This window comes from Delphinus delphis, chromosome 12 (genome assembly GCF_949987515.2).
Source record: "Delphinus delphis chromosome 12, mDelDel1.2, whole genome shotgun sequence".
NCBI lineage: Eukaryota > Metazoa > Chordata > Mammalia > Artiodactyla > Delphinidae > Delphinus > Delphinus delphis.
In genome coordinates, this window is record NC_082694.2 from 71,267,473 (window position 1) to 71,294,172 (window position 26,700).

Below are 26,700 nucleotides of genomic sequence, written 5' to 3' on the forward strand. Positions count from 1 at the left end.
ATCACACAACTAAATAAGAATTTCAGTCATATAAGACAGGCTTGCATGTGTATTTTGTAAGAAGTGCCCAGTTGATTGTGGCGCCCATTCCCTGGTGAGACCCACTACATACACGGCCTTTTTGCATCTGACTTCTCGGCTGCTACCTTCCCTAGTCCTTACTCCAATTTCCAATTTGTGGTGTTCTTAACTTAGCTCAGTTTAAGCTTGCATGGAAAAGTCATCCACTGTAACAAATTTAACTAATACCATGTTCATACCCTGTTCATATTAGAGCTTCAGCTGTGTTTTCATCTGTTCAGAAGCTTTCTCCTTATAAATTACCTTGTATGGCCTCAAAAATACTAACTCTATTCTCCAGTGTTCCATACACTCTAAGCTTGAAACTTTCTAAAAATCAGAGCTGTTCAACAGCCTGCTGCATTTGGTACATTTCCAACTGGCAGCAGTGAGTTACAGCTCTTATTTCTAGGCAGCAAGTTGGTTTGAATTTGACATTTTAGTGGGAATGTCAGCTTAAAACTGAGGATTTGGGGGCATTTTAAATGGGTAATTCTAGATGTTAGCAATTTTTTTTCTTAAGTATTAAGAAATACAGAGCAAATTGAATAGCTACTATGCTATATAATATAATAACCAAAAATACTATCTGAAGAAGGCAGTTTATAATCAATTTCCTCTCTGTTCCTAAAACCATGGAAAAAGCAGTCAAACACCTTAAAATCACCCTTTGTTTTTACCTTCTCCATCCTCTTGAATTGATTTTGGCTGTGACACAGTGAAACACTGCATTACTTCATACCGCTGGCAAGCTTCCTGGTTCTCGGTGCCTGGCTCATCTGGAGGGTGAATTAGCATCCTGCAGTTAAAGGTATGGCTATTTCGTCGTGTTGCCTCTTGTGGCCAAGGAACTCCATTCACTGTGAAAAAAAAATTGATTATATGCCTGTGAAAAAGGTGAAAAAGTACAAACTGTGAAGATACAAAAGACATACCTTTACTCATCTGCTTAATTAGCTACTCAGATTAAAAGACAGACTTCCTCAGATCCAACATTATCCTGAGGGAATAGGATACTTAATCTTCCTTAGCAAAGCTAAATGTTTACCAATTAGAAAAATGTAAAATTTGCAAGAAATTGTATAGGATTTCCTCCCTCAAAGATAAGGTCTTACAAATACCTTAATTCACTAACAGCTTTTATAAACAGATAAAGACAAAATTAAAAATTAATAGCTTTAAAAAGTTAATAGCTTATTGCTCTTTTGCTCAGAATTTTACAGCAGTTAATTAATGAGCTTTCCCACTTGTTTCCTGCTATACCCTGGCAATGAAAAAAATGATTGAAAATCACAGGTCTGTTGTTAGGCAAGGGTTTTAACCTGGTAGGCATGGATGCTTAAGGATGGCTTGTGTGTGTGTGCACCCTTTTGGTTGGAGGAGTCAAAGTTTTTCAAATGTGACTCAAAAAAAATATTTAGAATATACAGAGACCAGTCTTGGTTTCTTAAATCATTTTTTCTTGCTCTTTATTTTATTTGCACAGTCTGCATGCTACAATGCCTTGAATATGGTGGGTAATCATTACATAAAAATGACTGTTAAAACAGAAATGTTACCTGATTCAGTATAAGAAAAGTGAATTCAGTTATAGAGAAGATAACTATACATTTCAAGTGAGAATCACTGTGTGGCACGTCACCATTTCCCAGTTACAATGTTATATTCAAACCATGGTGGCAGTCAGAGGGGTTTTTCAGCTATTCTCTCCCCATTCCCAACAGATTTCTTACCATAGCCTCGCCGTTGAACCTCCTTCCTTTTTACTATCTCATCACTCTATAACTGTTAGAGGAAATCATGGAAACAAACCTATACTGGAGTAAGGAGTCTTGGTTCATCTTTGAACTAGCTGTGAGTTTTGGGTTAATGGCTTAATCTTTGCCTTGTCTTTAAAATAAAGGAATCCACTTGTATTATCTCTAAAGTCACTTACACTCTAAAATTCTATAACACATTAAGACCCCTTGGTAACTCAAGTATCAAACTAGCGATTTTAAGAGGAACAATTGTTTCAGGCTTCCAGTTACTATAAACACATACTACTCTTTTCAAAGAAGAAACAGGCTTCCACTTCATTGAGTGAACAACATAGAAAATTAAGAGCTATGGATAACATTTTATTTGCATGTTTCGTTTAGTTACATAGGATTTCTAGCCAGGACTCTCCGCCAACTTTTGGAGCACATACAGGCTAAAGACTAGGCACGTGGCTTAGTTCATAGAACACAAGCTGGAAATCAGGCCCCATCCATACTCTCAGCTAGGCTCCTATAGCAGTGAACAACCCATCCAACCATACTTAGAACTACTGAGTTGAAACCACTCACATCCAAAAATGTTAATTTTAATACGTATGTAATATGAAGGGTATTCCTTCCTCCCTCCTTACCCTCTTTCCTCTCTCCTTCCCTTCCTCCCTCCTTCTTTTTCTTTTCTTTGAGCAAGGTGGTAGGATACACTATATACATTTGTCTCTTCCTTGTACATAATTAAAATTGAAAACAAAGGGAATTCCAAGCAGAAGCTTTTTGTGGCAAGGCAACTAACTGCTCTGCCTCCTAACACTGTCACATAATTGTGGCATAATCTAGAGGAAGAGGATAAAAGGAATGCTCTCTATCAGCTATTTGATGACACTCCTCCTTCATATTTAATCTCAGGCTGAAATTAAATTTTAAAATATTTTTAGTATATTATATATATTAGTATAATACTATATATTATAAATACAATAATAATAATTATATATATTATGTGAAGGGAAGCTATAGAGAGTTCACATTCTTTGAAAAAACACATTCCTTTTACCTAACGATTTTGGTAGCAGATTCTTCACAAATTCCGCGTGATCACCCACATGCAGTATGCTGTAGACACTGGTATTCATTAATTCCTCCTGATTGTAACCCAAGTAGCTGGTCACATTTTCTGACACAAATACAATTCTCCCTTCACAGTTCACAACAAAGAAAAATCCATCCAAAGCCTGCAAAGCCAAAAAAACGATTAAGAGGTTATGGGGTTAAAAGAGAGAAGAAAAATACACATACACATTTCTCTACTGAAAAAGAGATTGGAAATATACGCCAACTTAAAAAACGGGGGACTGAATAGAAGATTTAACATTGCATGTTCTCTGTGGAGGGAACAGGATTTTTAAACAGACTGTACACTCATGTTTCAAGTAGGCATCAATGAATATGTCAAATGTCTTCCTTGGAAAGAAATTTTATGGCAGCAAATGTGAAGTAAATGACTGACCCATTCAGTCAGTCATAAACACCTCTAAACTGTAGGTTAAGACCTGGTGTCTACCCTCAAGGAACTTGCAGTGGGGAGAGAGACATAAGCATAATAAAATACCAGTGAGAAATGCAGTATCAGAGCCATACACAGACTACTCTGTGAGCACAAAGAAGGATACTTATTTGGGGTCGAGGTGGGGGGCAAAGAAAGGCTCCTTACAGACCCTGATCTGAGTTATAAAAGGCATAGTGGAAGAGGGGAGGAGGAATGAGGCAAGAACATTCTAGGCAGAGGAGAGAACATGGCACATAATGGAACAAAAAAGCCATTTGGAGCTGCTGGAGCACAAGGCACAGGCAGGCAGTGAGTCTGGAGAGGTGGACAGGAGCCAAATCACAGAAGGCCTTCTCTGCACTGCGATGGAGCCAGAGACCTCCAAAAGAAGATGTACATGCCCCAAGGGGACATAAGATCCACAGGGGTGCAGGGAAAAGAAGTCGGAATCTCTATTTATAGCATAATCTAAAACACAAGGAAGAAATTAAGCTTAATTAACATAGCAACACCCTGGTGCCTCACTCAGTCTAGTCACATATCACAAACCACGGAATCTGAGAGAAGATCCAGAATGCAGAGGTTGACAGCAGTACCTTATTTATAATCTTTCTGTTTATCACAACATATTACAGTTTACTTGCTATAGAATGTATAAAAGCAATAAAATCAAGACCTTTAAAAAGTAGAACATTTATAGAATTTTGTAACAAGATGTAACCACCCTTTGTATCATACAGGGGTTTGCTGGTTACTGGTGGCAAAAGACTTAAGCCATCCAGCAATGTTGATGGGCTACTCATTTTTGTTTTTGAAAAAGGTTAAGTGTCCCAAGTTTGCTGACCTTTTCTATGATGCTGGGTGCTAATGATAATATCCTACTAAGCAGGTATTTTCCAAATAATAAACACACCTAATTTTGTTCCTTCAGGGTAAAGATGAAATTTTAACAATGAATAAAAAATAAACTGCTTTCAAAAAGACACTTATGCTACAGAGACAGCACGTGAAAATGGATGTTTTGAAATGTTACCACAGTTATAATTTTGTTGCTGAAAATGATGTACACTTATAAAAATTATCTTCTCAGTGTAAAACATTTAGAAACAAAACCTTTTCCCTGTGCAAAATTCTTCCAATAAGAGTTTCGATGGGCTTTAAAAACCCGTGTTTTAAAAAAGGAAAATGCAACTCCTTTTGATTAATTTGGAGAATCACTATTTGAGATCAAAAAAGATGGAATTTAAGGAATTCCCTGGAGGTCCAGTGGTTAGGACTTGGCGCTTTCACTGCGGGGCAGGGGTTCAATCCCTGGTCAGGGAACTAAGATCCTGCAAGCTGCACAGCGTGGCCAAGAAAAAAAAAAAATTTGAAATTTGAAGAAAAACCTTTACATAATTGGTAGATAGGATTTCAAAATGAGTATCGTGACTTAGTAAACTCATCCAATGATATATTTTTCCATTTGTATCTACCTCATTTTTGTGAGGTGTTTTTTACAGCTGATAATTTAAGCCAAATATTAAAATAAACTGAACTTGAAACTACATCTTCAAATCACTACGTCCCAAAGCATTCAACCAAGATTTTAAAAAATATGAAGTACAGCATTGTTCTCATTAAAAATAACTGCTAACACTTTCTTTAACAAGAACAAAAAGAAATAAAACTATTTTTATTCCACCTGACTGCTGTTGACTATTTTTCATTTAGTTCATAATGCAAAGAGGAGAGGGATGTGATTAATAATCTAAAAACCTCAACACTAGATAAACCCTTTGCTAAACTATTTTGGATTTAGATGAGCACAGGAAAGCACCCTCATATCTAATTGTTTTCTTAAAGTCAGATTAGCTATAAATTTCATAAAAGGTGATCTATCTATCTATCTATATGTATATATATTTGTCTGGCAGTTTATATTAAAATAGGGATAATTGAAATACAGACATATTTTTTAAAAAGAAGATCTAAAAATTCTTTAAAATGTTCTTAGCTATTAATTGAATCAGTGTAAATACAATTCAACTTTCTTTTTTCTTTTTGGTCTCTTAAAAGAGTTTAATAAAGAACAGTTTGGGTATAACAAAGTATCATAGTTCAGAGCAAGAAACAGGATTGATATCAAAACACAGGCAAGTAAAAAAACTTGGCCATTTCATGGTGAACCACTTCCAAGGGCCACACCATCCAGCTTCTAAAGCACTACCTTCTTCTATTTTCCATCTAGTTTTCAGTGTGTCCTTTTTAGCTCCTTGCTCTCTGCCTCCCTAGTGACACTGTCTATCTTCAAAGCCACAGTTTCCCTTGCTTTGTTTAATATAAATTTATTTACTTTATTTTATTTATTTTTGGCTGCCTTGGGTCTTCATTGCTGCGCGCAGGCTTTCTCTAGTTGCAGTGAGCGGGGGGCTACTCTTCGTTGTAGTGCACGGACGTCTCATTGCAGTGGCTTCTCTTGTTGCGGAGCACGGGCTCTAGGCATGTGGATTTCAGTAGTTGTGACTCGCGGGCTCTAGAGTGCAGGCTCAGTAGTTGTGGTGCACAGGCTTAGTTGCTCCACGGCATGTGGGATCTTCCCAGACCAGGGCTCGAACCCGTGTCCCCTGCATTGGCAGGTGGATTCTTAACCACTGTGCCACCAGGAAAGCCCTCCCTTGCTTTTTTCACTCTCCATGTCTGTCTCTGACTATGTCTGGAAGTTATCCACTGTCTGCCGAGGGGCTGGGAGAGGTTGAGACCCACTCCTGGGATCATCTCTGCCCAATCTGAAGACTGTCCAGCAGTGGGCACAGGGCTGGTGGTACAGACCTTGAGCACCAGCAAGGCCCAGGGATTCACCTGGACTACTCGGTGCAATTATTTTTAAGGCATTTGTGAAATCCAAAGGATTTAAACTTCCTTTGCAGTAGGCCTGGAGTCCCTGCAGTCTCCTGTTTCCAGACTTTCTGGGACTTCTCCAAGTTCTCCCATTGACTGCACCTGACCTCAGTGCCAAGCTGGGAAGTTATTCTAGTAGCTGGCCTCTGGAATATGCAGCTGGTCAGCCTTACAGGGAGTACAGAACTTTCACCAGGTCTCTGTTTGGCCTCGGTTACATGGACTCATCGTTTCCTCTGAGAAGTCTGGGGCATCATATTTCTTTTGAGCTTCTCCAGAAAAGGTTGGCTTGGAAAACAGGTTAACAGAGGCTGCCCCACAGTTGCAGAGAGGTCCTGCTGACCTTCTCCTGAGATACAGACAGCCTGTCCTGTGCTAGAAATGCGTATTTTTTTAAATTATAAATGAAATATAACTTAAACTTTTTTATGTATGAAAATTAAGTAGATAGTATAAGATCTGCCAAAATCCCACCCCCAAGAGATTGGTAACATTTCAAGGAATCCTTTGAGACTATTCCTATGAATATCTTTAAACATCTTTAATTTCTAAAAGTTTGTCTGATTAATATAACCTGCTAATACTTGTTCTTATCCTACAAGTTTCCCTCATATGTTGTGCATATAATTAACTTCCAAGTGTGCTCCTAGGAAGGAATCTTCCTGTTTCTCCAAGTCCTGACAGCTGGGCTGACACTGAGCTATACACAGGAGATGATAGCAAATGCCACTCCATTCTGTACAGCATCATCAGTTGGAGGGGTTTTTCTCTCTGCCCAGGATATCAGTCTTTGAAGAGGACCACTTTGGGTCTCAATGCAGGGTTCACACTGGCCAGGGCTTCTCACAGGGCCCTCGCTTTAAATGACTACACAAGCTTCACTAAGTAACACCTAAGTGTCAGTCACTGGACAAAGTTCTGGGAATAAAGCACATATTCTCAACAATTTTATAGCCTCTGACGGGAAAAAAACAAGTACGTGTAGTCACATTATAGTACAATGGAGGAATTCATAAAGGTTAGGCACAGAGTGAAGCACCCAAACGGGCAAAGGGTTGACTGTTGTCGGGAAGGTTTCCTGGGAGGAGGCCACATGACACCTCAGCTGAGGCTTGAAGGACACAGCAGTAACTCGGGTGGGCAAGGGGTGGAAAGAACATTCAAAACAGAGGAAACAGCTCAGAGGTTTAAAAAAAGAAAGAAGAAATCACCTTGTACTTACTTGTCATATTTGTGTTATATTTAACAATAAAAAGTTTTTTTGAAAAAGCTTCAAGGAAAAGCCAAAAAAAAAAAAAAGAAAGAAAGAAAAAATGGCCATGGGGATCATCTTGAAGGCAATGTTTTTAAGCAGGAGACTGACATGATCTGCTTTAACAAAGACCCTTCTGGCAGTGGGTGTGGCATGTGGACTGGAAGCAAGCAGACAAACTGCGACGCCACTGTGATGCTCCAGTTCAAGCGCGAGCCCGGATCAAGGCAATGGCAGTGCAAGTGACAGAAGAGGCAGAAGAAACAGATGTGGTGATCTCTAACAGCTGTGGGAACAAGCGCTTGGGTGATCCTTCACTAATGACTTTAGGGTTCTGGTAGATGAGTGCCTTTCCCTAACAAAGGGAATTCGATGGGGAAAAAAAAAATCTAGTTCTTAATTTTTTGACTTTTCTTCTTTTTTCAAACAGGAGATAAAGGGATCGATTATAAATTTAGTTTTAGAAATGTTATATTTGAAATGACTGAGGAACTTTCTGGTAGAGGTGTTCAAAAGGCAGCAGGATATGATGAAAGGGAAGCTGTGAAAAGAGATATGGGCCAAAGACAGACATTTTTGACTTACAGGTACATACAGTATCATTTAGTTTTTGTTTGTTTTTAACTACAATCATCTTTTCCCCTTCCACAGAATATGTGATTTCCTTTGAGGAGTTACTTCTCCATTTAATAAAGTCTCGTGGGATTCTTAATCAGGCCATTGGGAAACTTCCTCCCTAAATGTGAGCCTTGAGAATTACAAAAAGAATGAACATGGCTGGAACACATGCATTCCGGCAGCTGGGCACTGTCCAGATGGGTCTTTTGAAGAGACCATTCGTACAGTTTCTGCTTTCTAGCCTCCATAAGATGCCTTGGTTTCACCTTATTTCTAAGCACAGTTCTGTGGTATCCAAATAGCATCCCAATAAATTCACATTTGCTTAACTTAGTCATAATTGGTGTCTGTTGCTTCAAATCAGAAAACCCTAATTGGTATTTTACATACACACACACACACACACACACACGAACACATCATATAGACAGAGACATAGATGTTGATAAAACTGTCCAGGAAATGTGCACAGAATAAAAAAACAAAAGGAAAAGAGCCAAGGCCAGAACCTTGGGGGATGCTAACATTTAAAAGGCAGGTAAAGAAAGAGAAATCTGAGAAAAAGGCTAAAGAGCAGCCAGAGAGGCAAGGAGATAGTTTTATAAAAGAGGCTCATGAGGAGTTTTAAGGAAGACGGAAGTGGGTGGTCAACAGTGTCAAAGAGCCACAAAGCAATGTAAGGAATGGTATAATACAAGTTTAGGAGGCCTGAACGCACATGCGAGGTATAGGGAGACTTCTGTGACTAACGCAGAATTTTCTTGTGGAGCGATAGGAAATAAGCAGCGTTAAGAGTCAGATAATGCAGAGCTCTGGACAGGAGGTAGAGGAACTTAGACAGCAAAGAACACTGGAGAATGAGGAGCTTTAAAAAAAAAAAAAGCCTATAAATTCTAATACCACTCTCTCTTTTGTTTTTTGTTTTTTTTGGGCCACACCGTACGGCATGTGGGATCTTAGTTCCCTGACCAGGGATCAAACCTGCGCCCCGTGCACTGGAAGTGCAGTGTCTCAACCACTGGACTGCCAAGGAAGTCCCACCACTCTCTCTTTAAGTGTAGGAAATTACCTCCAATACCTTTATTCTTAACTCGTGCTACCTTTTTATGTTTAAGAAAAAGGAGGGGGGCAATATATTGAAAATTGTATGGTGAGAATTTCTCACAATATCATGGCTATTTGGTCACCTTCTAGATGTGCAGATCTTCTACCTGAGCAGGTCCCTCTAGACTGATGACAAACAGAACTTTCTGCAATGATGGAAATGTTCTTCTGTGTTGTCCGATACAGTAGCTACTAACCACATGTGGGTATGGAGCATTTTAAACGTGGCTGGTGAGAATTTTTCTCACCAGACATTCAGCAAAAATGTCTGAATTTTTCATTGTATTTAACTTTGAATAGCCATGTGTAACTATCTTACTGAACAGTGCAGCTCTAGACTGCAGCCTGGATAAGTCAATGAACAATCTCGTGGTGGCTTTTCTACCACTTCTTCTCTTAGCCGCCCTGGATTAGATTCCGTAAAGTTTAAGGCAATGAGGCAGGATTGGGAGATACAGAAGAAGGGTGAGGAAAGGTTGTCGATAAAGGTAACTTGGAAGTCTATAAATGTAATTCTATTTTACAGTCTCAGTTTCACATCTGTATAGCTCATAAATAAAAATATTATTAGCTCCTTGAAGTCAAGAACCTAAATACATTTCTATTCTGAGTTTTTGGAACTTCTAATTTGATGTGTTTTTTCATATTTGAAAATGCTTGCCTAATGACATGTAATTCATGTATAATGTTGTGTTACAGTTTTCCTTTGATTCATAGTGGTTTTCAGGGTAATAATTTCATCATCTAAAAAAAATGCTTTCTTCTTATAGCAGTTTTGAATGGATGTTTTCCTGTCGTTTTCTGTTCATTTTAAAGTGTTATAGATTTTTCTTACACAGAAATAACAAATGTCTATGTAAATTAAAGCAGTAGTAGTATTCTCTGGCTCCAGTTGTGCTGTTTTCAGTTTGTGGATAATCTATTTGCTCTCCTTATTGATCTCTGTGGTTTCTGAAGAACCTGTGGTAAAACTGGGATTTAAATGACTACCACTTCTCTACAGGAACTCCACAAATCTCAAGGACCTCTATACCTTATACTTTTTCATCTCAAATGGCATTATATGCAGAAAATACATTTCATAAATATTTAATGAATTGACAGGAGATATAAAGTTCTTAGGCCAGTTTTAAACTTAGGGACACCGAGAACGCAGACAGAACCTCAACAGAAAAACTAGAAGATATGAAGAGACTAGTCTACTGATATCCTGCAGAGTAGAGGAGATAAGCAATAAGTGCTAGGATGGGTCAGGTCTCATCCTAGGATGGGTCAGGTCTCATCCTAGGATGGGAAGTAGTGGGATGCGGACAGGAACCAAGGCCGGGGAAGAGATGGGATAGCGGGAAATGAGCCTAAAGTACTTTTCTTTCTTTAACTTATTTTCCTCTAATGGCTTATATTAAAAAATTTAAAATATAGCAAAGTTGAAATAATTTTGTAGTGAACACCTGTATATCCACCACACAGATTCTACCATTAACATTTTTACTATACTTATTATAACACTATTTCCAAAAGGCAGTCATGTGTCATGCAATCTATTTAAGGGGTTGTGAAAAGAATAAACACATCAGAGTCCATCACATGTGGTGGCTTTCCCCTCTCCCAGTTATATGTTATACACTCACCCAAAGAGTAGTTTCTATCCAGCTTCAATGGCCAATGTTTTTTTATATTTACAACACTATAAAATATGTGCTCATTCCCCTAATAAAAATCATTAAAACCAACAGCCTAAAGTAACAAAGCGCTTGTATAACTTGGAGGGGAAAAAGAAATTTAGGTTTTGAGGGGGAACTTGCTAACAGGAGAGTCAAAAATATTTAGCAGCCTGTTAAAAGTACAGGAATAGCGTTCGGAAAGAGGTTAAAGCAAGAAGTACATATTTGAGAGTCATCTCTAAAGAGATAAAAGATGAAGCAAATGATATTACTTGGGCTAAAAAAACCAAGCACTAAATTTTGAGAATGTTCTCACATTAGCGGTGTCGGTAGAGGGAATTATGGTTCATACAAAAACAGAAGAATAGTTAGGGTAATAGGAAAAAATGTATAAAGGAGTTAGAAAATCAAGAGACCTATACAAGTTTGAGTGTTAGGAAGACTTCACCAGAAAGAAGGGCCTTGAGGTAGGACAGGAAAGGAGAATTTATTTAATTTTATAGATATTTATTTTTAAATATGTGTATGATTTAAATACACATATTTATATTTAAGTATATGCACATACATAATAAACATACATATATAAAAAAATAAAATTAGGCCTAGAGGTGGAAAAGTCTAATTTGTGGGGAATGAGTGTGTATATATACACACATATATGTGTTTTTAAACATTCATGTATGAAAAAGGAGTACTTAAGGTGATGAGCCTGCTCGGAAACAAAATATCTGTTTTGAGAACAGAGGGAGGAAAGATTAGATAGGAAAAAAGGGGTGAAATTACACAGTAATTACAAAGTAATTCAAGATTAAAAATTCTTCATTTTAAAAAGTTCTCTTATAATGTCTACATAAATAGTTTTAAAATTTTGGTCAGGAAAACACCTACTGTAATAAACTGAGGCATCCCTTACTCAAAAGTGAAATTCTACAGTAGAAATTAGCACTAGCTAGCTAAATAGTTCTAAAAGTTTTATTTTTCCCAACTAGTCCTAACTATAATTAAGAAGTAGCAAAGCCAGACAGTTCTCTTCAGTTTTCCATCCAACCATTAGAATGCCTTTATCAAAATTTCTTTTTCTTTTTTAACATCTTTATTGGAGTATAATTGCTTTACAATGGTGTGCTAGTTTCTGCTTTATAACAAAGTGAATCAGCTACATATATACATATATCCCCATATCTCCCCCATCTTGCATCTCCCTCCCATCCTCCCTATCTAGGTGGTCACAGAGCACCAAGCTGATCTCCCTGTGCTATGCAGCTGCTTCCCACTAGCTATCTATTTTACATTTGGTAGTGTACATATGTCCATGCCACTCTCTCACTTTGTCACAGCTTATCCTTCCCCATCCCCGTTTCCTCAAGTCCATTCTCCATGTCTGAGTCTTTAGTCCTGTCCTGCCCCTAGGTTCTTCAGAAAAATTTTTTTTTTTTTAGATTCCATATATATGTGTTAGCATACGGTATTTGTTTTTCTCTTTCTGACTTACTTCACTCTGTATGACAGACGCTAGGTCCATCCACCTCACTACAAATAACTCAATTTCGTTTCGTTTTATGACTAATATTCCACTGTACATATGTGCCACATCTTCTTTATCCATTCATCTGTCAATGGACACTTAGGTTGCTTCCATGTCCTGGCTATTGTAAATAGAGCTGCAATGAACAGTGTGGTACATGACTCTTTCTGAATTCTGGTTTTCTCAGGGTATATGCCCAGTAGTGGGATTGCTGGGTTGTATGGTAGTTCTATTTGTAGTTTTTTAAGGAAACTCCATACTGTTCTTCACAGTGGCTGTATCAATTTACATTCCCACCAACAGTGCAAGAGGGTTCCCTTTTCTCCACACCCTCTCCAGCATTTACTGTTTGTAGACTTTTTGATGATGGCCATTCTGACTGGTGTGAGGTGATACCTCATTGTAGTTTTGATTTGCATTTCTCTAATATTAGTGATGTTGAGCATCCCTGCATGTGTTTGTTGACAATCTGTATATCTTCTTTTGAGAAATGTCTATTTAGGTCTTCTGCCCATTTTTGGATGGGGTTGTTTGTTTTTTTGATATTGAACTGCATGAGCTACTTGTAAATTTTGGAAATTAATCCTTTGTCAGTTGCTTCATTTGCAAATATTCTCTCCCATTCTGAGGGCTGTCTTTTCATCTTGTTTATGTTTTCTTTTGCTGTGCAAAAGCTTTTAAGTTTCATTAGGTCCCATTTGTTTATTTTTGTTTTTATTTCCCTTTCTGTAGCAGGTGGGTCAAAAGAGATCTTGCTGCAATATATGTCAAAGAGTGTTCTGCCTATGTTTTCCTCTAAGAGTTTTATAGTGTCTGGCCTTACATTTAGGTCTTTAATCCATTTTGAGTTTATTTTTGTGTATGGTATTAGGGAGTTTTCTAATTTCATTCTTTTACATGGAGCTGTCCAGTTTTCCCAGCACCACTTATTGAAGAGGCTGTCTTTTCTCCACTGTATATTCTTGCCTCCTTTATCAAAGGTAAGGTGACCATATGTGCGTGGGTTTATCTCTGGGCTTCCTATCCTGTTCCATTGATATATATTTCTGTTCTTGTGCCAGTACCCTACTGTCTTGATTACTGTAGCTTTGTAGTATAGTCTGAAGTGTGGGAGCCTGATTCCTCCAGCTCTGTTTTTCTTTCTAAAGATTGCTTTGGCTATTCGGGGTCTTTTGTGCTTCCATACAAATCGTAAAATTTTTTGTTCTAGTTCTGTGAAAAATGTCATTGGTAGTTTGATAGGGATTGCACTGAATCTGTAGATTGCTTTGGGTAGTACAGTCATTTTCACAATGTTGAATCTCCCAATCCAAGAACATGGTATATCTCTCCATCTGTTTGTATTATCTAAAATTTCTTTCATCAGTATCTTATAGTTTTCTGCATACAGGTCTTTTGTCTCCTTAGGTAGGTTCATTCCTAGGTATTTTATTCATTTTGTTGCACGGTAAATGGGAGTGTTTCCTTAATTTCTCTTTCAGATTTTTCATGATTAGTTTATAGGAATGCAAGAGATTTCTTTGCATTAATTTTGTATCCTGCTACTTTACCAAATTTATCGATTAGCTCTAGTAGTTTTCTGGTAGCATCTTTATGAAAATTTCTCATGTTCATTATTCACATTTAATTTTGAAATAGTAACAATGGTCAATATAGTTTCTAAAATAAAATAATTATTAAAAGTTCCTTAACACTTTATTTTGTTTTATAATTTATTAATTGGATGTTAAAACCTAAAAGAAGATAAAGAAAAAAACCAAATTGGCTCGAAAAAAGATTCTGATCACTTTCTGAGTCAATGAGAACAGCTACCTCCAAAAGAAGAGGTCCCAAGGATTCCTTTTCGATCACTCCTTGACTACTCGACGAGATGTCTGACTTCTGTACTTCATCATCAGTTGTTGATTTCTCTGTAACAAAGCAGCAAAAAGTCACACATCCAAAAAGAGCTCATTTCCATAATGGCAAGTTTATTAAGACATGAATTTACCTAATTTCAGATTCAAAAAATATTTATTCATTACGTAGGTACTTTCACATTTAATCTTAATTATACTCATTTTGTGGATGACGAAATTGAGGTTCACAAAGGTTAAATAATGTGTCCCAAATGATATAACTAATAAATGGCAGCAGGAGGATTTGAATTCTGACCTACCAAATCCAGTGTTCCAACAAATGGAAAAAATGGTGTAAAAATATACAGCCTTTTAAAAAAAAGTCTACACCAAATATTTTAAAGAAATAAGTAAATTGTAAAAGAATAATTATTTCCTCCATCTTTCTCCTTTCCTGATTTGATCAATTGCCACTTAAGAGAGAGTGAAGGTACGATTCTGTGAGCCTGCGTGAAATAGCTAACTTTTCACCTTCATGTCATGATGATCTGATTGATAAAACTGCAACTGTTAAATGATTTAGAATTCTTTTGTGTGGTGATGTTGAAAAGTCCATCCATCATCTTAAAGCAGCAGCATACTTATATAAAAGTTTCCAATCTGTCAGACTAATTAGCTCACCAAAAAGCAAATACAGTATTACTGAATATAGAGATTCATTTTTTTCACTTTAAAATATGAAATATTTCAAATATTCCAAAAAATACAGAAAGTGGCATAGCATACAGTCACACAGCCACCATTCATTTTTCACAGATGTTAACATTATTTGCTTCAGGTCTTTCCTTTTTAAATAAATAAAATGCTACAAATAGAGCTACAGCTCTACCACTATTCCTCCTCTGTCCGTTTTCAGAAGTAACCAGTGTTCTGAGGTCAGCATAAACATTTCTAAGCATGTTTTTATACTTCAACTACATATGCATGATTTTTACAAATATATTATTGTTTTGTGTTTTAATGTTTACATAAAAATATATAGACTTTTTCAACTTTTTCCACTCAGCATTATGTTTGAGATTTAACTATACTGATACATATAAATTTCATACGCTCATTTGAACTGCTGTATAGTATATGAATAACCCACAGTTGATTTCCTAGTCCCCTATTGGTAGACCTTTTGACTTCTTACAATGCTGTAATAACTATTTTCAGTATTTCCTCTTTTGCACATTTGTGACAGTTTCTTTAGGGTAAATATTAGAAGTGAAATTGCTGGATCACAGGGTCTGTGTATTTTCAACATTACTAAGTTTGACAAATTACTCTCTATGTACCACCAGTAACATACAAGGGTTATTGTTTTTCTGTATGCTGACACTTGATATCATCACAGCTTTTAATTTTTGCGAACCTAATGGGTGTAAAATGTTATCTCATATAGTGTTTATAATAATAGCTTTACTGAGCTACAATTCACACAGCATACCATTCATGGATTTAAAACATACAATTCAGTGGTTTTTAGTGTATTCACAGAGTTGTGCAGCCACCATCACAATAAATTTTAGAACAATTTCATCAACCCCAAAAGAAACCCCATTCCCTTTAGCAGTCATTCCTCATTTTCCCAACACTCCCAAGCCCAAGGCAACCACCAATCTACTTTCTGTCTCTATAGATGTGCCTATTTTTGACATTTTATATAAATGGAATTATATAATATGTGGTCCTTTGTGACTGGCTTCTTTTGCTTAGTGTAATGTTTTGAAGATTCATCTATGTTGAAGCATTTATCAGTACTTCACTATTTTTTATTGCTAAATAATATTCCAGTGTATAGGTATACCTCATTTTATTTACCCATTGATCAGCTGATATACTGTTTGCTTCCACTTATTGGCTATTTATGAATAATGCTGTTATGAACATTTGTGTACAAGTTTTCATTTCTCTTGGGTATATACCTGCAAGTGGACTTGCTGGGCCACATGATAACTTTATCTTTAATATTCTGAGAAACTACTGGGCTGTTTTCCAAAGTGGATGCAGAATTTTACACTCTCACCAGCACTGTATGAGGGTTTCAGTTTCTCCCATCCTTACTAACACTTGTTACTGTCTGTCTTTTTGACTGTAGCCACCCTAGCAAGTGTAAAGTGGTCTCTCATTGTGGTTTTGATTTGTATTTTTCTGATGGCTAATAATATTGAGTATGTTTTTCATGCGTTTATTGGTCATTTGTGTATTTTCTTTAGAGAAATGTCTACCCAGAGCCTTTGCCCATTAATTAACTGGGTTATTTATTTTTTAATTATTATGGTATAGGAGTTTCTCATTTAGTTCTAAGATGTACTTCCTTCATCATTTCATGTGTTTCTAACATTAAGACAGGTTTTGTTTCTTAAACAGTTCCAAAATACATAAACCATCAAGTCCAAGTACATTAAGTAACTATGCATGATAAGCACAACAAACAAAATTTTAGGCAAAACCCAAGGCAGGAGTGGCTATATGACTGGCCTAAGGCATGTGAACAGATGAGACATGCAAGGACAGAGTCTTGCCCTTAAAGGGACAGAAGCATGCCTTCCTGTTTTCTTCTTTCCCTTTCCTGTCATCAGGAACACGTACAGGTGAGCCATGTTTGACCACATGGGTAAGGGCAATACCCTAGGAATGGCACAGGAAAACAGATGGAAGGAATCTGAGCCTCTGACACATGCCTAGACTACCTTGTTAAAGCCACTGTATTTTGGGTCTCTTGCTACAGTAGCCTTGTCTGTATCCTAACTAATACATTCCGTATTTCTCAACAACATGCTTATTTGCTATATCCTGACTGTGCCCATGTTAGACATAATCTATTAACATGCCATCATAAAAGGTAAGAATTTAACTTACTTACATCAACCATCTAGACACACATACATATCCCCTCTTCCCATACTCCCAGTAGAGTTACAATAATTTTTAGAGCAGTCAGTATTTAGTATCTATGTTACTATGGCCATATAAATATAGTCCACAAATGAGTCAAGGTATGTGCTATAATTTACAATTCTCATATTTCATGTTTTAGTTTTTCTGTGAAGTTTGATTCATCTCTAAACTCTCCTCCAGACTAAAAAATTCCTCTCAATTTGGTCAGTCATCATATACTCTATGTGTTCCATTTTTTTCCCCATAGAAATATTCCTCCTAGAGTTCTCTATCCACCTGCTCCAGTTAGGACTGGCTACTTCTTTACTCTGCTGCTCAACTGTAACCCTGGGTCTCCTTCTACCTTTCTTTTGTTAAGATTCCATGGTTTCCCTGGGCTAAGATCCTATGCCTTTCTTTCTTGGTTTACTACCTTGGTCTTGATAGATATTTCTGGAAAAAAGTACACAGGAGATAACATTCTTGAGGCTTCAGATGTCTGAAAATGTCTTTATTTTGCACTCATATTTCATTTGGATGAACACAGAATTCTAGGTCCAGGATACTCATTTTCAGTGTTCCTATTTGGAAATCCACACCCTCCTGAAAGTAATCTAGTATGTGTCTGTTTTTTCCTCTCTCTTGTTTTTTCTTTCTGGTGTCTAGAAATTGTGCATTGGTGTGAGGTTTTTTTCTTTCTTTTTTATTCATTGTGCTGTGCACTACATGTGTGCTTTCCATCTGGAAACCCATATCCCCTAATTCTGAGAACTTTTTGGTTTTTGTTTCTTTGCATTATTTCTTATAATTTTGGTCTGGTTTTTTTTTTTTTTTCTGGGACTAATGATGTGTTATACCTCCTGAACTAATCCTATACATTTCTATCTTTCTCTTGTTTTCCTTTGCTTGTCTTTTTTATTTTACTTTCTATGGGATTTCTTCAAATTATCTTTCAACGCTATATCTTTTTATTCAACAAATATTCATTGAAAGTCTACTATGTACCCAGGAACTGCTACAGGTATTAAGGATACAATGGTGAACAAAGAAAAATCCTTGCCCTCATGAAGCTCTAGTGGGGGTAGGCAGGCAATAAACAAATAAAATGTGTAATATGTTAGATGTAAAAAATACTGTGGGGAAAATAAATCAAGGAAGATGTAGAGAGGTGTGTGTGTGTGTGTGTGTGTGTGTGTGTGTGTGTGTGTGTGTGTGTGTGTATGTGTGTGTATTAGATAGGTTAGTGAGGGACAAGTTCATTGAGAAAAAATATTTGAACCAACACATAAAAGGGATGCAGGAGTGAGCCTTGTGTATATCCAGGGAAGAGAATTCCAGAGAGAACAGCAAGTGCAAATACCTGAGGCATAGTGTTCCTGGAATGCTTGGGGCAGAGAGTATGAGAAGATAAGGTAATACGGTAAAGTTTTTTTCAGCTATCCTGATTTTAAGTTCCAATGTTTCGTTTTATAGCATCTTATTCTTGTTTCATAGATGAAATATCCTCCTTTTTGTCTCTGAGGGACTGTTTGATGGCTTTACATTTTCTTTTGCTCCCTGCATTGTCTCTGCCTCCTCTGAGTTCCCTTTATTCTGTTCCTTTGCTTGATTTATTCTCTTTTATAAAAAGACTTTCTTCAAATATCTGGATTTTTATTCATATTAAAGAGTGAGGTACTAAAATCCTGACTGGCAGATGTGTGAAGTGTGGGGACAGAGCAAGGAGCTGATTTTTTCACTTGGGGGATCAATTCCAACTGTCAGTGTCTGTGTGTCTTTCCCTTTGGACTGCTCAATTGCCCCAGAGGAATCCTCCCATTTTCAGCTGAGGGAGTATGAGCCAGGCTGTCAGAGTTTCCAGATTGAGTAAGGAAGGTACCATACAGCCTCTTGTTGGCTATCCCCTCTGCAGACCTACAATACCAGTTTTTCCTGTCTGCTAAATCAGTTGTCACTAGACTATCTACTCCTAAAATCTTAAAAGCCTATCACCTCAACCATTTAAAACATACTATTTGTTCATAGTCTTTTTACATTGCTGCTATTAATCTGAAGTTCTTTGGGGTCTATTCCTTCTGTTTGTCATTTGTGTTCTTACTCACTGTGGATTATTTCCTCCTATGTTATATAAGTTTATAGCACAAAATCTCCCTCAGAAGCACTTTTTCTTTGGGAACCTGACAGGGCGAGGTGTGGTTATGTTCCTTCAAAGTGCTTTGCCTTTGTTTCTGGTAGGCAACCCAGGAGTTGTGTGGTGTTGGGTCCCCAGTAAATATGAATAGTATAAATATGAACCATAAAAATAAATCAGGGTTTTCTCAGAGAAGGCTGTTTCCCCCACCCAGAGCCCAGGCAGAGACAAACTTATAACTCAGATGGAGGGACTTTCCTACCTCTGAGTTGCTGTCTTTCAACCCTATGCCAGAGCCTCAGGTCTGATACCACAACTTGTATCTCCTGACTTAATCCCCTATGATACTGGGTCTCATAACCTTTCAAGGCAACCAGTTCTCAAGATAACTTAATAAGCCACTTTGTTGTAAAAGAAGGGTCTCAGATTCACATTCTAAAATAAATAGCATCTAAACAAAGATGTTCCTTTAATAAGATTACAAAATTGAATGCAATTTCTTAATGAAAAAAAATAAAATCACATATTGTAAATGTCTTAATAACAAAGCACACAGTCACAGGGGTTTTTTTGTTCATTTTTTTACCTTGTTCCATTCTCTTCATTAGCTGTATCTGATCGACTGTCTTCTTCAATATCTTGCATTTGTCTGGTTTTACACTCAAGCTGTCAATGTCACTGATGTTGGCAGACAATAACTCGGCTAGCTCTTCTAAATATTTATTTTCTTGCTCCCTGCGCCTCTTTTCAGTGCTGTTACACAAAGGAAATCCAGTTACTGTACTTTCTACCACCATATTTCCTTCTCTGATCATGTATTTAATATTTATATATTTACAGAGATTCCTGTTTTTATCCAGAATATAAAACCAGATTTAGAAAACAATTTAAAATTGTATCTAAAAAACAAATATTACAAAATACCAAGGTGCAGAAAACAATTCTAGCTAAAAAGCATAAAGAGAATGACTGCCATCACAGACGTATTCCCTCAGTGACGTATATACATTGAATATTTCAAATGAATACTAGATATCAAAAAGAAGCAGACAGTACATATACTAGTTGCATTTGAAATTATTGGATGTTCCAAATAATAATTCCTTAAAATAGAAACTTTGAATTTTCAAATAAGTTTGTTGTAAATTAAGCAGGCATACTACACCAGAGTTCAAATAAATTATAATTAGAAATCTGATAAAGTCTTGATTCTTATAATGTACTTAAAATTATAAGCCCACACCCATCAGATTGGCAAAACGTTGAAGTGCGGAGACAAGAAAAAAGGAACTCTCAATGCTTATCATTTAAAGAACAATGTGATAATTACCCAGTTAACATAAAAATGTACACAGATCCTAAAGAAACTCTTACGTATAAAACAGGAGGTGTGTACGAGGATGTTCATGTTCACTGTAGTGCTGGCTGCAAGAATGAAAATTTGTAACAAAATGGCTGTTTACCCATAGGGAATGTCTATCTGTAGGGAAACAGATTTCTCAAATACGGTATATTCGTGTAATACAATATTTATCAAAAGTTAACAGAACTGAATAAATCTAGTTATCTTTATGTCTAAAGATCCATGCTGAAAAGTATACTGTAGAAAAATACACATAGTATTATGTAATATATAAATTTAATAAACATTCTCTATTGTTCACAGATACTTATATATGCATAATCATTAAAAACAGATTGAAAGAATTAGAGACAAATCAATTTTGTCATTAATCATCTTACTACTTTTATTTAAACAAAACTGCAAATACGTGGTTTATATGTGGTGGGTATACATCGTTTCCTAGTCTCTATTCTTTTATAGGTTAAAAAATTTTCCCCAAATAAAAATTTAAAGTAAAATACAATAGTTTTATCTATTTATTCTTAAATTAAGAAGGACTGACATATATAGAAATAGACAAGAACATTAACTCTGACAACACAAACTGAATTGCATCTTGATATCAGCATTCCTCCTAGCTTCTGGACACTTAGCTATGATTATGAGTACTTAGGTTATCATCGCTCAGTAACAGTTTTCTGAACTGATTAAGAGAAGTAGTCACTTTTCTTTCCCCAACCTGAAGCCCTGGCACTCTCCTGTAAAAATTCTTTCTTTGTCCCCCCATGAGAAAAAGCATGTAATCCAATGACAGAAGAGTCTTCTGCCGTTTTATGCGCTACATCAATGATTATCAGCTGGGGGCCATATTGCTTTCCCTGTCCCCAGGGATATTTGACAATGTCTGGAGCCATTTTTGGTTATCACAACTGGTAGGACATTTTGGTTATCATAACTGATATAAAGATGCTATTTGGCATCTAGTGTGTAGAAGCCAGGGATCCTACCAAACATCCTACAATATACAGGATAGCTTCCCACAGCACAGTATTATCTTGCCCACAATGTCAACAGTGTGGAGGCTGAGAAACCTTGCTCCAGATCCTTGAAGGTGAATGGAATAAAATCCCGACTCTTCTCTCAGGTAGGAAAGCTGCTGTTTTGATCTGATTGAGGTTCCTTCTCTATCTGGCATTTATTAGAGTCTCCTTAGCAATAATTCTCTTTTGCCTATTTGATGACCACATTCCTTATTAACACACAAATATTTAATTCCACAAATATTCATTCTTTAAAGTCCTGATATCAATAATTTTTTTCTTTGTTCCACTAATATCATAATATATTGAAATAGCAGTTAAAGATGTACAATGGATTCATTTATTCATTTGACAAATATTTTCTGTGTCCTTACTATATATAAGTTACACATTGTGCTAGGAACTAGGGATAAAATGGTGAGTAAGGACAAAGTTCTTACCAAACGGCAGCTTAGCCTGTAGTAGAGAAGCCAGGGAACTCATGAAATAAGCACACAAACTAATAAAAACCTGAAATTACAGATTATAGCTATAAAAATACATATGAAATAGATACAAATAGGGGAGATTTGACCTAATAGTTAATGGAAGGAAGAGAAGGCTCCTTTTAAGAAAGTAATGACTAGGGCTTCCCTGGTGGCACAGTGGTTAAGAATCCCCTGCCAATGCAGGGGACAAGGGCTCGAGCCCCGGTCCGGGAAGATCCCACATGCCACGGAGCAACTAAGCCCGTGAGCCACATCTACTGAGCCTGCGCTCTAGAGCCGGTGAGCCACAACTACTGAGCCCGCGTGCTACAACTACTGAAGCCTGTGCACCTAGAGCCCATGCTCTGCAACAAGGGAAGCCACCACAATGAGAAGCCTGCGCACCTCAACAAAGAGTAGCCCCCACTCACTACAACTAGACAGAGCCTGCATGCAGCAATAAAGACCCAATGCAGCCCAAAATAAATAAATTTTAAAAAAAAGAAAGTAATGACTAAACTGGTATTTGGAGAATGCATAGGTGTTGACTACAGGAAATCTAGAGGGAGCAAGCTGGATGAGGGAGCAGCATGTGTAAAGGCCCTGGGGAAGGAAGAGAACATGGTAAGTATGAGGGACTCAGAGAAGGCTGGTAAACTTGGAGTAGATGAAGCAAAAGCTCTGAAGTGACTTAAAATGATAAAGCAGCTCTGCCAGAAACAGACTAAGAAAAAGAGTGTTCCTACCTTGATGCCAGTGTGTCACATGGCGATCCTTTCCTCTTATGTGAGTCTGGGTTAGCAGGGTCAGATGAACTGTCCCCAAGGCCACTCATGTTGAAAAACTTCACACCTAAAAAGGAAGGAAAACAATAAGAAATCTACCCTAATGAACTTTCCAACTCTATGGGAATAGGAAGCTCCCTTGTGTTAGAATATATCTAAATACTGTGGTTTCTCAATGAATAATTACAGCCATCATAAAAGCATCCACATTTATATAAAAGCACAGGAATCATCAGCTATTTAGTGTTTCTACACTTTCTTTTCTATACCTGTAAAATAAAATTAGTCATCCTTCATAAAATCATAGAGATCAATTAGGATGAAAATATTGTTAGAATAATTAAATAGACAATGAAATTTTTTAAAAGAGAAAAACCCACTTCATACGTAAATGTAAAAACTGTGTAACTGAGAGTCAGACAGATTCTTTTTTATATTTATTTATTTCAGATTATTTTGAAAAGGACTTAAAACAACTTTTACTCATAAGGTTTGGGATTTTATGTTGATAGGAGAAGAAATAATACATATATGATTAAAATTAAAGCGATGAACTAGATTTGGATTTTGTATTGTACTTACCAACTTTGAATTCCATACTCCTAACCTTTTGCTTATGCAGTCAGGCGACAAAGATCAAATGTTTAGTCTACGTTAGGATCTTGTTATAGATGCCAGAGAACACAAAGTCATTTCCCGTAGCATGCCAGCCAGGTCTCTCTCTTACATGTTGTGCCAGTCAGTGGCTGTGCTTAAAGATCCCTCCTGATCTATCCCTATCAACCCCTATTCTCTGCAGAATCTCTAACGAAACTTGGAAGCTTATCTCTGGCCTTAGACTCATCACCATCACTTAGATTTTACTAATGTCAAACAACACACCTCTCATTCTCTTCCATTCCATCTACCCTTGTAAAAGGAGAGGAAATTCTTGTTAAATGGGAAAAACCTTTAACTTTTCCTTAAATTCTAAAATGATTAAATAAATACAGTGCTGCATGTTAGCAGCCATGCTTGTAAAGTTGAGATCCATAAGAATTTCTCACATGACTTTAATTAATATGTTGAAATAGATCCTTTTTCTCTAGTCCTAAAACTTCCTCTGTCTCCAGCTCTTTCTCAGTACCAAAGATTGTCATATCCCATTTTCAATATAAAAATAATACCTAGAACTCTAATCATGACTTTATTATTCCATGTAACCAAAAAAGCACATTTCTAATTTCTCCATATTAGACGTGCAGGTCATGAAAATTTCCAACTCCTAGGATCGCAATTATTTTTTACTCTTCTCTTTTGCTCCTCATTTTGTATCAGAATCCACGTCCTGTCAATTCTTCATTAACAGGAGATCTTACAGTGTCCCCTCCTTCTTCATTCTCAGATACAGTTATGATCCTTATTTGGAAGCAAATACCTCATTCTACATTCCTGCAAGATCCTTCTACCTTGTTTCTCAATTCCAGTCACTCTCACTTCTAATGTGTCCTATAAACAGCAGCAAAACCACTCCTGCTCAAATGGCATTTTCAAGATATCACTTCCCTGATAAGGAATCAGCTTGATTCCCCTACTGCAGCATGGTGGTTAAAAGCATGGGCGTTAGGGTCAGAAAGGCCCTGCTTAATCATTACCTGCCTGTTCCTGGGCAAAGTGCTTAATCTCCTTAAATCTCCTATTCCTTCATCTGTAACATAAGGATAATAACTATACTTACCTACCTTTAGATTTGTTGTGAGGACTGAATGAACAGTCATGTAAAGAGTGCACTGTAGGTTCCTAGAGAATGTTGGTTATTGTTATTATCTCCCCTTTAGACTAAGAGCTCCATGAGGGGAGTAGTGTTCACTCAGTGGATAACTCATCCCGTACTTCCTCATTGATAAATACAATGGACACTTTTCATTCCTTCACTCATTAATGCTCAATAAGTGCTAACTTATTACTATTATTTTATTGGACTGCTTGAAGCAGCATCTGAACTGTTTCCTTCTGAAAATATTGTCATCCATTGACTTCTGTGATCCTATGCTTCCTTCATTTACTTAACAAATAAATCAAGCATCTATCATGTCTCAGGCACTGTGATAGGAGCTGAGCAAAATCACGGGCCGCAAAATAGAGGTCCCTGCCCTCACGGAGTGGGAGACATAAACAAATAAAACACAAAATTAATATGTAATTTTCTTATAGTGATAAAATCATAAAGGAAAAGAGTAGGGTTCATAGAGAAAAACAATAGAGGAGACCTAATTTTAATTGGGCGATCAACTGAGGCTTCTCTGAAGAAGTGATGTTTAAGCCACAGCCTGAGAGATTAGTAGAATTAGTGTGGTTTTCTACTTTCCTGATTCTCAGTACTTTTTGCCCAGTTCTTCGGGGCTAGATTTCCTCATGGTTCTAATGTCCTACGCCTCCTTTCCCCTCATACTATACATTATTCTGCAGTGATATCACTCACTCAACATGGTTTCAAAGAAAAAAAATCTCTAAACCAATTACCCTGAATCTCCATCTCTAGCCAGATCTCCTGGGTCTCAGACACATAACCCCGCTCCTTGCCAGATAACTCTATGCAGAGGTCACATAGGCACTTCAAATTCATCTTTCCAAATGAACTTAACATCTCCTCCTCATGCAATTTTTTTTCTCTCAGTTGGTACACTGGAGTCATTCTACCCTTTTCTCTCATACCCCACATGCAAGCAAACAGTAAGATGTGTCCATTTTTATTTCCTAAATATTTCCAAAATCCACCCCTTTCTTATAATCTCCTCTCACCTGTTGCTGAACTATTAAAAACATCATAGTTTTTATGGTGGTCTCCCTGAGCCACCAAAGTAGGCTATCAAAAACATGTTTGATCATGTCAATCTCTTGCTTAAAATCCTTCCCTAAATCCTCACTGCCCAAAGGATAACATTCAACATAATATACAAAGTTTGCATCAGTTCCCATCTATTGTGTGTCCATTATAGAATTTGGTGAATGAGTGATTAAATGTTTGTCCAATCAAGTTTAGCCCAACCTATATAAACAATATATAAACAGACTATATATATTATATACTACATAAGTCCCTATATACACATATAGATTATATATGTTAATTTTAGTTTCAACACTAAGGAAAGACTTTAAAAATAAAATCCTTGATACTATCCCATCTTCGCAGCAAAGGTAAACATGAGTCAGAAACTTTAAATTGATCTCAATGTGGGTAGGCCAAGTAAACTCAGCAAAAAGTATTTATTGAGCTCCTACTATATGCCAGCTTCTGTTCTAGGTAGTGGGAGTACAACTGTGCATGAAACATTAAAAAATCACTGTCCTCATAGAGTTTCATTCTATTGTGAGGGAGAGAGAAGCAAAATTAAAAAGTAAAGTATAGAGTATATTAGAAGGTGATAAGTATTATGGAGGAAAACAAGGCAAAAACAGAGGCTTAGTTTTGTGGAAGGAGAGGGGCAGCAATTTTAAGTAAAGTAGTTAGGAAGGGCCTCACTGACAAGGTGAGACATGAGCAAAGACTTGAAGGAGGTGAGGGAGAGAGAATGACATCTGGAAGAAGAGTGCTCCTGGCAGAGGAAGGGCCATACACTTTAGCTTTACTCTGAGTGAATTAGCCAATCACTGGAGGATTAAGAACAGAAGAATGACAAGGTCTGATTTTCATTCTAAGGCTTCCTCCATGAACGATAAGCACAATCTTTCTGATCTCAGTAATTTGGCATCTAAATAAGTTTCCAGCTGCCAAATG

At 36.9% G+C, this 26,700-nt stretch overlaps 1 protein-coding gene across 9 annotated transcripts in view; it reads right to left on the reverse strand.

Moving 5' to 3' along the window:
* NCOA1 (nuclear receptor coactivator 1) overlaps positions 1–26,700 on the reverse strand; it is a 260,763-nt gene that overhangs the window by 80,838 nt on the left and 153,225 nt on the right. For all 9 annotated transcript variants that reach the window (XM_060027005.1, XM_060026999.1, XM_060027001.1 and 6 more), the window contains 5 exons: positions 22,902–23,007; positions 19,890–20,056; positions 14,222–14,319; positions 2,872–3,049; positions 741–920 (listed from right to left, as the gene is read on the reverse strand). In XM_060027005.1, the coding sequence (XP_059882988.1) occupies positions 741–920; positions 2,872–3,049; positions 14,222–14,319; positions 19,890–20,056; positions 22,902–22,990 (712 nt within the window). In that variant the 5' untranslated portion in view covers positions 22,991–23,007. The remainder of the gene's footprint in view (positions 1–740; positions 921–2,871; positions 3,050–14,221; positions 14,320–19,889; positions 20,057–22,901; positions 23,008–26,700) is intronic.